Source organism: Amphiprion ocellaris, chromosome 2 (assembly GCF_022539595.1).
Source record: "Amphiprion ocellaris isolate individual 3 ecotype Okinawa chromosome 2, ASM2253959v1, whole genome shotgun sequence".
In the NCBI taxonomy this organism is placed as follows: domain Eukaryota; kingdom Metazoa; phylum Chordata; class Actinopteri; family Pomacentridae; genus Amphiprion; species Amphiprion ocellaris.
Window position 1 is genome coordinate 41,637,855 of NC_072767.1, and position 13,081 is coordinate 41,650,935.

General features: G+C 38.3%; 1 protein-coding gene across 3 annotated transcripts in view; it reads right to left on the bottom strand.

Moving 5' to 3' along the window:
* Positions 1-13,081, bottom strand: part of mindy4 (MINDY lysine 48 deubiquitinase 4) — a 20,818-nt gene continuing 7,737 nt past the window's right edge. For all 3 annotated transcript variants that reach the window (XM_023270170.3, XM_035948155.2, XM_055016176.1), the window contains exons 11-18: positions 12,340-12,403; positions 12,098-12,163; positions 11,938-12,005; positions 11,773-11,836; positions 10,305-10,466; positions 3,290-3,470; positions 3,016-3,085; positions 1-2,885 (exon numbers count right to left, since the gene is read on the bottom strand). In XM_023270170.3, coding sequence (XP_023125938.2) covers positions 2,837-2,885; positions 3,016-3,085; positions 3,290-3,470; positions 10,305-10,466; positions 11,773-11,836; positions 11,938-12,005; positions 12,098-12,163; positions 12,340-12,403 — 724 coding nt within the window. In that variant the 3' untranslated portion in view covers positions 1-2,836. The remainder of the gene's footprint in view (positions 2,886-3,015; positions 3,086-3,289; positions 3,471-10,304; positions 10,467-11,772; positions 11,837-11,937; positions 12,006-12,097; positions 12,164-12,339; positions 12,404-13,081) is intronic.

A 13,081-nucleotide genomic window follows, 5' to 3' on the forward strand; every position in this document is an offset into this window, starting at 1 on the left:
TGATGACAGTTTTAGATTTTTAATGAGTTTATTTTCTGTTCACATGAGACATTTTTTTAAAAGTGAAAATTAATGAAGGCTATCATAAGAATTTAATCTGATCACTAACAGACTCTTTATATGGTCTAATTCTGGTGTTTATCTGGTCCAATCTCCTTAAGATTTATAATTTAAGTCTTTACAGGCCTGATAATGTCTCTGCTATGACTGAAACTATAAATCAACAGTTTTTTTATTATTTAAAACATGTAAAGGTAAGAGCAGTCTGATTTTTGGCCAGATATATAAATACTGTATGTTAAGACACTGTATGATAATATTTAAAAATACACTTAAATCTTACATTTTCAATTTTTTTTTAGCAGTTTTCTTGTTTTAAATTTATTTTATTCATAATAAGAAAGGATATCTAGAAAACAATCTGTGATATCTATGAGTTAGAAGTAGAGGCAGATAGAAAAGGCTGCTGTGGTAAAAAAGCTGCATGTTGCACTGATTTAAGTTCCATCTCTAATGTGTTTTCATTTCAGAAAATATTACCTGACTGAAAAACCTTTAAAATGACTAAATATTCTCTTAAATATCATTTGAAGGCAACAGAATTTGGCTCAAATAACTGATGAATAAATACTGATAAAACAACTTCCTCAGAATCAGTTGATTTTTTTATGTAGAATAATTTTAAAATATTTAATGAAAGGTTTTAGAAGTTCTACCTTCATACTAAGAAGCTGAGCTGGGATTAAAATGTGGAAAAAAAATGAAATCCACTGGTGTCAGTGTCAGGTTTTACTGTGATTCAAAAACATCTGTGATGAAAATATTTCACATTCTGCAAAAAAAGTTGTGGCTTGTGATTATTAGAGTACAAATAAAATGAAACCATTTTATTCTGGGCGTCCTGGGAGCTCACCAGTCTGATTGGAGCACTTTTTTAATAGAACTTCTGAATGTAAAAATCGAGGAACAACATTTGTTTTCATGTGATTTATGTAGTAGTTTGGATGAATCACATTAATCCTCTAAGTCTGACTGAAAGTTTTTTGTAATTCTGGCATCTGATTCTCCACAGAAAAATGATTATTATGGTTTTAATTCCTCTAGTAAATAGAATCTTATTATCAAACCTGTAACTGAGAGAGTGAATCGTGTTTATTAGATGATTCTGGTATCAAATGTAATAAAAATGCTCCCTTCATCGTCTAGAACTTGTTCTGACCAACCACTTATCACACATGCTGATATGAGCCTTAAATAATGCCCAGAATGACCTTTTTAAAGTTTCTCCAGCCTCATATCATCATACTTCCACCTCCGTGCTTCACTGTCAGGACTATGCATTCACTGTGGTACTACTGGTCAGAAACACACAAAACAAACACAAACAGACATTAATGACCACAAATAGACATTAATGACCATAAAGAAACATTAAATGACCATAAATAGACATTAATGACCATAAAGAAACACTAAATGACCACAGAGAGACACAAAACAACCTTAAAGTTCACCCAGAATGCACTTTTTAAAGTTTTCTCTGGGGATTCAGTTTTACTCCTGGTGTCACAATCTAAAGATTAAATCAGTTTTTTGTTCAGCATGACTCTTCCTATAATGATCTTTGAGCATCATTATTATGGGATGTATCATAATTCCAACACTGAAACGGCAGCAGTTTAATTTCTGACAGTCAGAAAATTGTTCAAAATACCTGAAACCTCTGCAAGATGCAACAAAAGTTGACAAAACTGAATCATAGTTTGTCCAAAATTACTTGAAAATTCACCAAAATGATTTAAACCCTGTCCTAGATGAGTTAAAAAAGTTGAACAAAATGGCCCAAAAGTCCCCCAACCACTTAAAAACAGTTCAGAATTATTCAAAATAAAACAATAATAATTACCAACTTTGAGCATCAGTATTATGGGATGTATCATAGGTTGAACAGTAAAACTGCATCAGTTTAATGTCATAGAGTCCCAGAAACAATCACTGGTTCCCTGGATGTGTTTCTGTTTTCTGATAATTCAGCAGATTTAAACTTTAAAAGGTCATTCTGGGTAAACTTTACGGCTCATATCAGCATGTGTGACAGGTGGTTGGTCAGAACTAGTTCTAGACAATGAAAGGAGCATTTTTACTACATTTGATACCAGAATCATCTAATAAACACGACTCACTCTGGGTTAGAGTATTTTCTAGTGCAGTCTCTGACTTAAAGGGTTTGGATTAGGCTAACCAGTCTCTGACTTTATGCCACAGACATTAAACTGCTGCAGTTTTCCTGTTGAAACGATGATAACAAACGCAGACTTTGGGTTTAGATTGTGACACCAGGAGTGGATGTAAAATTAATGTGGATTCAGGTTTTAACAGAGTTTAAATGTCTTTTTCAGCCTTGAAAATTTCAAGTTTTGAGTTTTCAAAAATCCTGAAATAAGACACAAATGAAGTGCAGAATTTAAAACTTCAAGAGTCTGTAACTGAAAATATTCAGAGTATGAAGGTAAAACTTTATTAAATATACTAAGGTTAATGTAGATAAATAATCAGATTCTCAGATTTTTCTGATTCTAAATGGAGACCATAATATCACGTTTCATATCTAATATATGGACAAAAACTGATTCCTTCTTATGTCTCAATAAGCAGCTAAAGGCTGGTTTGGACGTGTTTATGTGACCTTTAAGACCCATCGGGGCGCATAAATGTAGGTTTTTTAACTTTCCAACACTGATGTCTGACTTGGAAAATGCCGACTATTTTATGTACGATAAAACTGCTTGTTGCTGGTTAACGTCCTAAATTAAAATAAGACCAAAGCAGCTGATGGTCAGAGGATCGGCTCAGTGTCGTTCCAACTAACAGACGCATCCTTCCACCTGGAAACCAAAAAAAACACATTTTACAACTTGACGCTGTTTTTGAGAGTCTGCGAAGCATCTGAAGAGCCTTTCATTAGTGGTATTAGAACATTTTACGGTTGTTGTCATGTCACGTGTGGATAATTACCGTGTTCGAATGCAGAGCTCCAGTGGAGGAATGAGATCATCCTCACAGCTCGGCCTCGCTTCTCCATAAGCTGCAGACAGATGGGGAGCACTTTAACCATGAACACAGTAAAGAACCAGAGAATCCAGAATGTAAACGATAAGATAAAACATGTGTTGGTAATCTCTGCGTTTACTGACTGGATTAACACACAGAAACAACCATCAGAGGCTGTTCTCCAGCAGGAGGTTGTAATAAAACCAATAAAGGACAAACACATGGGAACAACACGTACAGACGCTGAGGCGGATCTCCTCCTGCTGATTGGCCAGTCCATCATAGTAGTACAGGTCAAAGCCCAGAGCTCCGTCCTCATTGGTCAACAGCTCCCTCTGCAGGCCAAACAGGACGCTGAAGTGGCTCTCACTGCAAACAAGCCAGACGGGAAAACGGGGAGTCTTCAGGTGAGCTCCTACCTGAGAGAGACACAGGTTAAAGCCAGGAAACATCAGGCTGTTCTTCTGTCTTACAGCTTCATTAAACCAGGAAACATCAGAAAATTCATTAAACTTTGTCAGGAGTTACTGGAGTTATGATCAGAATCATGAACAACAATGAGACGTTTAAGCCAAAGCAGCCAAACATAGTTCAGCCTTCATTTATAAACCAGTTCTTTTGTACTTTTTCATGCTGACATGACAAAAAAAGATAAAACTGTCTGGTTATTATTATTATTATTGTTGTTGATATTATTATTATTATTATTACTATTATTATCACAATAAAATATTTTTAAAGGCCCTGTTTGGTTATTATTATTATTATTATTATTATTATTATTATTATTATTATTATTATTATATTCTATAATAATATTATTATTATCATTGTTAATAATAATAATATCAACACCAACTATTATTATTATTGTTATTATTACTACTACCATTATTGATGATGATAATAATAATAATAATAATAATAATAATAATAATAATAATAATAATAATAATAATAATAATAATAATAATAATAATAAGTTCTGCAAAGTTCAACCCCTAACCTCCCTGTGGTGCAGAACGGACAACATGGGCATGACAAGCCAGTCATGTCTGTGGCTAAAGGGGCTCTGACAACCATTGATCATGATGAGTGACAATACTAAAAAACCATACCGCATCGCTCGTCACGTGGGTCAACAAGGAGCGCGTCCCCCAGCGAGGAACCAGGCTGGGATCGAAAAGTGTACTACTGGAACAAACTCCACCCACCCCCAAGCACCTGAGGACCAGCTACCTGAAGAAAATCTTCAACAAGCCTCCCAGGATGTACAACCCATCACAAATAAAGACAAAAGAAGTAAATGGACACGGGAGGAGTATAAACAAGTCATGGAAGCGTACATCACAGCTCAATTAAAACCATCAAATGAAAGCAACACCAAACAGACTTATGAAATTTGGAGAAGTGCAAACCCCACAACAAGACTAAACATGGATCCCAACAAGTTAGCAAATGTGAGAAGAGACATCATCAGAAAGAAAAGGCTAGCGGATGTAGAACTTGAGGCCATTAAAAGAAAAGTAAGAGAAACTCTAAAAGAGGATGAAGGCAGCAATCTGGATAAGCCACATCAGGAGAACGATGGAAGTGCCAAAGAGGAAGCAAATGAATCACAACAAACAGAAATGATTACCATCAGGAAAGACAAAGAACCAGAGAACAACGCAAGCCTAGAAATGAAAGATGACATACTTAGAAAATGGAATGAGCTCAAACACCTAGACATGAAAGACAGAGTCTTGCTTCCTAAAATTAACAATGATAGAAAGGCCAAAAGTCTCATTCAGCTGGCCAACAGAGCGCTTGAAGACATCAAGGAAAGTAGTGCAGAACAAGTTGATCTAACCGATAAATCAACTCTGTTATGCAGCAGCGACAGTCATCACAGAAATGAAAGGTACCAAGCAAAAGAAGGAAAAACCAAGAAAAAGAAAACAGCCAAAGTGGAAGGAAGACATTGCAAAAGAAATCCAAAAGAAAAGACGTGATTTGTCAATGCTAATAGAGATGGAAAATGGCACATTGATCAAACAAAGAAAAAACAGAGAGATTAAGAAGAGATACAACATCAAGAACAAAGAAGACATCGCAGAGGCAAAAGAGAAGGTAAAGCAACAGATCCAAGCAAAAGGGCAGAGAATAAGGAGATACGAGAAGAGAAGCAAACAGTTTAGACAGAATAAGCTTTTCACAACAGATGCTAAGAAGTTTTACAGAGAACTTGGGAAAAGCCAAGTCCAAGTGAAAGAACCACCAACACTCGATAAGATGGAAGAGTTCTGGAGCAAAATCTGGGAAGATGAAAAGCACCACAATGAAACAGCTGAATGGATAAAAAAAGAGGAGGAAAGATGGAAAGACCAACAACAGCAAGAGTGGGGAGAGATCAAGGAATCAGAAGTAGCTTTGGCATTGAAAAAGGCAAGCAACTGGAAGTCACCTGGAGTGGATAGAGTACCAAACTTTTGGATTAAACATCTTGGGGTCATGCATGAAGATACTGCCAGAGAATATACAGAGATCATCAAAACGCCAGAGAAAAATCCTCAGTGGTTGACACAAGGCCTTACATACCTGATTCCGAAGAACAATGACACCAAGAATCCCAAGAATTACAGACCAATCACTTGTCTTCCAACAACGTATAAGATCCTTACCAGTATTATAACAGAAAGAATTTACACATTCCTTGAGGAAAACAACATGCTACCACCAGAACAAAAAGGATGTAAAAGAGGCAGTTATGGATGCAAAGATCAACTACTCATTAACAAAATGGTACTGGAAGACAGCAAGAAGAAGAAAAAGAACCTCAGCACAGCGTGGGTTGATTACAGGAAAGCGTTTGACAGTGTGCCTCACTCATGGATCCTCAAGGCTATGGAAATATACAGAATATCACCAATTGTGATCAGATTCATGCAGACAAGTATGGGATTCTGGCAGACTACTATGAAGCTCACATACGAAGAAGGCTCAATCGACACCAGGCCAATTAATGTTAGAAGTGGTATCTTCCAAGGAGATTCGCTATCCCCACTACTGTTTTGCTTGTGTTTAGCACCACTCAGTACCATGCTGAACAGTACTGGGCATGGATACGAAATTCAGGGAAAGAAAATCACCTACCTCTTCTACATGGATGACCTCAAGACATTTCCCAAAAATGATAGTCAGCAAGAAGCTTTGCTACAAACTGTGAAAACATTTAGTGATGACATCCGTATGCAGTTTGGACTGGACAAATGTGCCAAGGCTACCTTCAAAGCAGGAAAATTGACCGCAACATCTGATTTACAACTTGACAAAAATACCATCATAAAGGAACTCGACCAAGAAAATGCATACAAGTATCTTGGTGTCAATGAGGGAGATGAAATCCAGCATGCAAAGATGAAAGAGAAGATTAGAAAAGACTACTACCGAAGAGTTAGGCTCGTCATCAAGAGTGAACTAAATGCAGCAAACAAGATCAAAGCCATCAACACTTTAGCTGTTCCAGTAGTAACATACAGTTTCAACATCATTAACTGGAAGCTCACAGAAGTAAAGAGATTAGATACAAAGACAAGAAAGCTGCTTACAATGGAACGAATGCACCATCCGAAAGCTGATGTTGAGAGATTGTACCTACAAAGAAAGATTGGCGGAAGAGGACTTACTCAGCTTGAAATGTCATACAAAGTAACAACTATTGGACTGAATTCTTATCTGGAGAAAATTGAGGATGCATTATTAAAGCTGGTTTACCAACATGAAAGAAGTAAGAAACTCTACTCCATCACAAAAGAAGCTAGAAAGTTTGCGCAGGAGCTTGCACTACCAGAGGTTATAAAGAAAGATTGTGAATCAGTCACAAAGTTTGCGAAGAGAACCAAGCAAGAAGGAAAGAACCAGGCCTTGAAGAAGATGATGGAGAAATGGGAAGAAAAACCGATACATGGTCAATACCCAAACAGAGTCAAGAAGCCAGATGTAGAACAAGACCAAACCCATCAATGGCTCAGAAGCTCGGGACTTAAGGCTGAAACAGAAGGAATGCTGATATCTGCACAAGACCAAAGTTTGGCTACAAGATCGTACCACCACAGAATCATTAAAGATGGAACAGATCCCAAATGTAGAATATGCAATAAGTATGAGGAAACCATTGACCATATTGTGTCAGGCTGCCCATTGCTAGCAAAGAAGGAATACATCCAAAGGCATGACAAGGCAGCAAGCTACATACACTGGAAGATTTGTAAGCACTACCACCTACTAGGGTTGTCAAGGTTAACCGGTTTTACAATAACCACGATTATAAATAGATATTCGTCACATTTTTCACAACCACGATTATCCGTAGAAAAGCCTCGCGAGAGGTGCGACGCAAGAAGCGTGAGCTGCGCTGAGTGGAGAGTGGAGAGAGTGGCTCCTTGTCCTGTGCGCGCGCTCCTGTCTAATCGGCATCACTGAATTCACTCACCGCTAAATTGAGGATGGCTGACGGGGGTGCTCCTCCGGACTTGCATCCTCCCAAAAAGCGACTCAAATCAGCAGTATGAGATCACTTTGGGTATCCAAAAGATGCTAAAGGTGAGGTTTTCGTGGATGGGCACCCCACGTGCAAAGCCTGTCATCGCAAAGTTGCAGCAAAAGGCGCGAATACAACCAACATGATACAGCATCTTCGTGACAATCATCCATCGCTGTATGTCCAAGTCAAGGTAAAATCATCATTTCCCAATAAAAAAGTACAGCAAACACCGCGTTAGTGCCAACCAGTGCAGCGCTTCTAACAACTTTTTCCACAAGTTTCAAAAATAAGGGGGAGGGGGGGGCAATGACGTAGGCCTAATGCACGTGTGTAGGCAACACTACAGCAGTGATCCCCAACCACCAGTCTGCGGCCCGTACCGGGTCGCACAGAAAGAAAAAATAATTTCTGGGTTTCCGGCCCGGCCGGAAACACACACACACACACACTCACACACAGAGAGAGAGAGAATTATATGATCAGTTATGACAGATTCTTTACTCGAAGTGTCCCTAATATTGTGGCCGCTGTGCGCAATGAGGTTGCCAAGATGGGACTGTCCGCCGCACGCGCGGTAACTGTCGGTTCCGAAGTCAGCGGTCCGGCGGCCGGGCCGCCCCGAGGACCCCCCGCGCCCCGAGTTTCCTCCCGGAGCCAAAACAACCGGCGGGTCGGCAGCTCCGGTTACCTCCTGCGCTCCCGTTCCCCGCCCGTCGCAGCCGGGCTGCTTTCCTGCGTCCGCAGGCGAGGGAAAGGCGGCGGGCCGCGGCGGGTGGGGAAAGGGAGCGCAGGAGGGAACCAGAGCTCCCGACCCGCCGGTTGTTTTGGCTCCGGAAGCCCGTGCCCTCCTCCGAAGATGCTGTCGGCCCGGTCCCCTCAGCAGGGAGTGTGGTCCGGGAAGCCCCGCTGCCCGCTGACAGTGGTAGTGGAGGAGACAGTAACCTCCAGGACAGGGAGGCTGTCTGTCTGCCTGGACCTCCTGTCAGACTCTAGAGTTTTCCCTGGGAAATGATCCGGGTGTTTTGATTAATTGTTGTAAAATTAGTGGTGAATTGTTTATATAAACGTTTTAGTAAAAATAAATAAGACTCCCATTTATCCCTTTTTCTGTAGTTATATTGTCTAAAATTGTGGAGGATATTTAAAGCTTAAAATGAAGTGTTTTTAGAATCTTTAAATGTATTCTTTTTATGTCTTTTTGTTTTGTTTGATTTACAAAGTAAACACTATGTTATCAACCATACATTAAATTGCAACATTCCATAATACATAAAAGTCTCAAAGAGGCACTTCACTAGAACCAATAAATACATATTGAACATAAATAATAGTAATTATACATCATTTACAAATAATGTCGATAATCGTGAATAATCGTATAATCGCAATATTTCCTTCCACAATAATCGTGGCTCAAAAAATTGAAATCGTGACAACCATACCACCTACAAGCAGCAGACAAATGGTATGAGCATGAACCACAAACAGTTACTGAAAACAACAATGTCACAGTGCTTTGGGACATGCCGGTACACACAGACAGGGAGATAACGGCCAACAGACCTGATATTATTGTTAAGAACAAAGATCAGAAGACATGCCTGATGACTGACATGACAGTCCCATCTGAAAGGAATATTAGCATCAAAGAAGTTGAGAAATTGTCAAAGTACAAAGATCTAGAAATTGAAGTTACAAGGATGTGGGGAATGAAGGTGACAACAATACCAGTCGTAATTGGAGCATTGGGCCTTATCAAGAAAGGACTGGAGAAGCGACTCCTGGAAATACCAGGAAAACCAACTACTGCAGAACTCCAGAAGACTGTTCTACTTGGAAGTGCCCATATAATTAGAAAAACGCTGTCCATTTCTTGAGCCCTGAAATCTCCCTAGGGTCATGGTTTGACTCCGGAATTTCAGTGAGAAACTACAAAGCTAAAAGAAGCAGATAACGACAATAATAATAATAATGCCTTTATTTGTATAGCATCCTTAAAAAATAATAAATAAATATTACAATAAAACAAATGCAGAATTAAATTTTTTTAATTAATTAATTAATTTATATATATATATATATATATATATATATATATATATATATATATATAAACTAATTTTAAAAAGTGAGCAAATAAGCTAAAAATATTTAATTCTGTTTTATTTTAGATATACATTTTTAAGGAAAAAATCTGATTGGCATTACAAAAGTAATGTAACAAGTTTAAATATAGGGATTAAGATAATATATTGTTATTTATGCTGTGATTTTAGTAGATGAACATATTAGGGATTAAAATATGACTAAATAAACCTGACAATCATGCAAATTAAGGCTGAGATCCTACAGAGTTATTAATTATGTAGAATAAACTTAAATATTTAGGCTGAGATTCTATAACATTATTAATTATAGAGATTAACCTAATTAAAATCCATAAAAATAAACAGGAAAAGGATTCTGTGGATCCCCTATAAACTACCTTTGTTTTAATTTTATTTATTTATGTATTTAATTGATGACTCTGTGCTACCATATTTCTGTATTTAGTGGAATAAAAGATCCTGGGACCGACTTCAATGTATTCATATTTACTGTGAATGTTAATGATTCATCATAAAAATGGAGAAAAAAGTCCAGTTTATCATTAAGTTCCATCACATTCTTCTTCATGTGGTTTAAAAAAGGTTCCAGCTAATCTCTGTCATCCTGCTGTGCGGCTCACCTTACAGATGTTGTAATGTTCAAACAGCGACAGCAGGCCGATGTCTTGGCTGCCTTTGATTCCTTTCAGCAGCGTCACGTTTCCGTCGCCAGAGTCCAGCTCCATGTCGTCGTCGAAGACGTTAGAAACCGCTCTGCCACACAGCAGCAGGTTGACCAACTCCTGGAGAATACAGAGCAGTAGTTAGAACAGAAGTTTATTATTAATATTATTATTAGTAGTAGTATAGAAACACCAGGAAGTCTTCCAGAAAACGGTTCTGTTCTGTTAACATACTCTACTTGTTCATATGATGTTGATTTAACCCCAAAAACTCACTTTTCAAAGTCACATATTTGCATTTAGAGGGACTGCCAAAATATGAAAATATAAAATTATTTTACCACGGAGTGAATCGTGTTTATTAGATGATTCTGGTATCAAATGTAGTAAAAATGCTCCTTTCATTGTCTAGAACTAGTTCTGACCAACCACCTGTCACACATGCTGATATGAGCCGTAAAGTTTACCCAGAATGACCTTTTAAAGTTTAAATCTGCTGAATTATCAGAAAACAGAAACACATCCAGGGAACCAGTGATTGTTTCTGGGACTCTATGACATTAAACTGATGCAGTTTTACTGTTCAACCTATGATACATCCCATAATACTGATGCTCAAAGTTGGTTATGGAAGAAAGTCACACATTGCTTTAGATAATGACAAAACTGATCTGGTTGCAGCTTTTAACAGAACTCTGCTGTCCTGATGATGTTCTGAGGGTCAGAAATGATGGAAAAATGATTCAGAAGCACCACATTTACAAATTGACAAGTTTTTTAAAATTAAAAAAAAATCCCCTTCTGACTTAAAATTCTTAGGCATTACACCGTTGTCATTTTAAAACTGTGCTACATAATGTTAAAGTGTAATACTGGAATAATAATAATAATAATAATAATAATAATAGTAATAATAATAATGCACCACACATACTTCGATAGCCCTGCCACTTTGCACACACACCTTAAATGCTGCTATTTATGGATATTTATGGGTATTTCCTCCACAGCTTTTACCTTATTTTAGCACTTAGTTGTTGTGTTTTTATTTCGGATTACTGTACAATAAGAGACAAGATTAACAGGAGTCAGATTCCTTGTTTGGAGACAAACTTGGCCAATAAAGTTGATTCAGGCACACGTTGGAACCAGAAACTGATTCAGAACAGCTGACTGGTTGGTAAGAAGTGTGAATCTGTGTTTCTGAAACTTTTATCTGTAGACTGCAGCTTCATCGACAGCTTAATTAAACTCATGTCTTCCATCATATAAGAAACACCACATGGAAACGTTCAGCAGACTGAACAAACCTGTAAGTATTTGGGTTGACTTTATTGTCATAATAACATGTAGTTTGCTGGAGGAACTTGTTTTATTAACCCCTTCAGTCTGAGTAAGAAGCACCGAGCGTCTGTTTGTGTCCCACCTGAGTGCAGTAGCCGTGAGCTCCAATCAGGCTGGTGGAGGGAACATCCATGTCCTCTCTCACCCTGAGGACAGAAAAAACACAACACAGTTATTTTACTAGCTCACTGAAAGCTCTGTATGCTGCACATCTTGTTCAGAAAAGTGTTAGAAAGGCTTCATTTACTTCTCAACGGATCGAGAGAGAACAGCAGAAATAGTCAGCAGCAGACATCCCAACATCCCGGTTTCAAACTGTAGGAAAAAACTGAGAAATTAAAACACACCAACATAAAAAAGATGGTAAAATGTGGTTAGAAATAAAAGTGAGAGCTAATTCTGCTAACCTGCTGGATGTGCTGCTCCAGGAGTAAATGCAGATCTTTGATGTTCTCCACAGTGAAACATGCGATCTAGAACAGAAACAAACATCAGCAAGGAGAACCAAATGTTTATGTCGCTCTGACTGTGAAACTAACACACCAACAGTCCTAGGAATAAAAGAAACTCTTTATTCTGCTGCATTAAGGTGAATTTAGTCGACTATTACATTTATTTGATCAGTTGTGTTTTAGAAGTGTGTCTTCACCTTTTCAAGAACTCCTTCAGATTTGCAGCGTCCAGCTGGGGTGAAGTGATTTCTCCCTGAATTTCTGTTGTAAAAACAAATGCAAGTCAAACCAAAAGCACAATAAAGGCCTTTTTTACACATTTCTGTTCTGCTGATGTTCTTCACAGTGATGGAGAGACTAGACAACACTATAAGTGATGCAAAATTCTAAATAATGCAAAAACAGGCTAAATCTAAACTGACAGCAGCTCAAAAACTGTCCAAATAACAATTCCAAGACTTCTGAAACACTGAAAATAAAAACTTAAAAAGTCAAATAAAAATATCCCAACAGCTGCGATGGAGGTCCAACTTGAGTAAAACTGTGGTGCAATGACGGATTTACCTGCAACTGTTCAGTGGCTCCACACAAAGAAAACCTCTGCCTTTTGCAGTTCCAATGATTTGAAGAGAACCAACAGATTACAGCAGTGACTGCTATGTTTGTATGGTTCCCCCAGTAGCAAAAGGAAAATCAAGAAAGAAAAAATGGACTGCGCAGTATCTACATATTCCATGAGCTCATGGAGAAAAACTACCAGGTCCTGGTCCTCCAGAATCCTTCTCAGATGATGAACCAGATGAGGATGAGGACCAGGATACAGCTCATGCTGACCAGACTTCAGGCCACCGTACCCCTCTACTGAACCACAGATCATATGACAGGGTGAAGCCAGAAAAGCACTCAGAGAGCGCAGTGCTCCTCCAAGGCCGCTCAGTC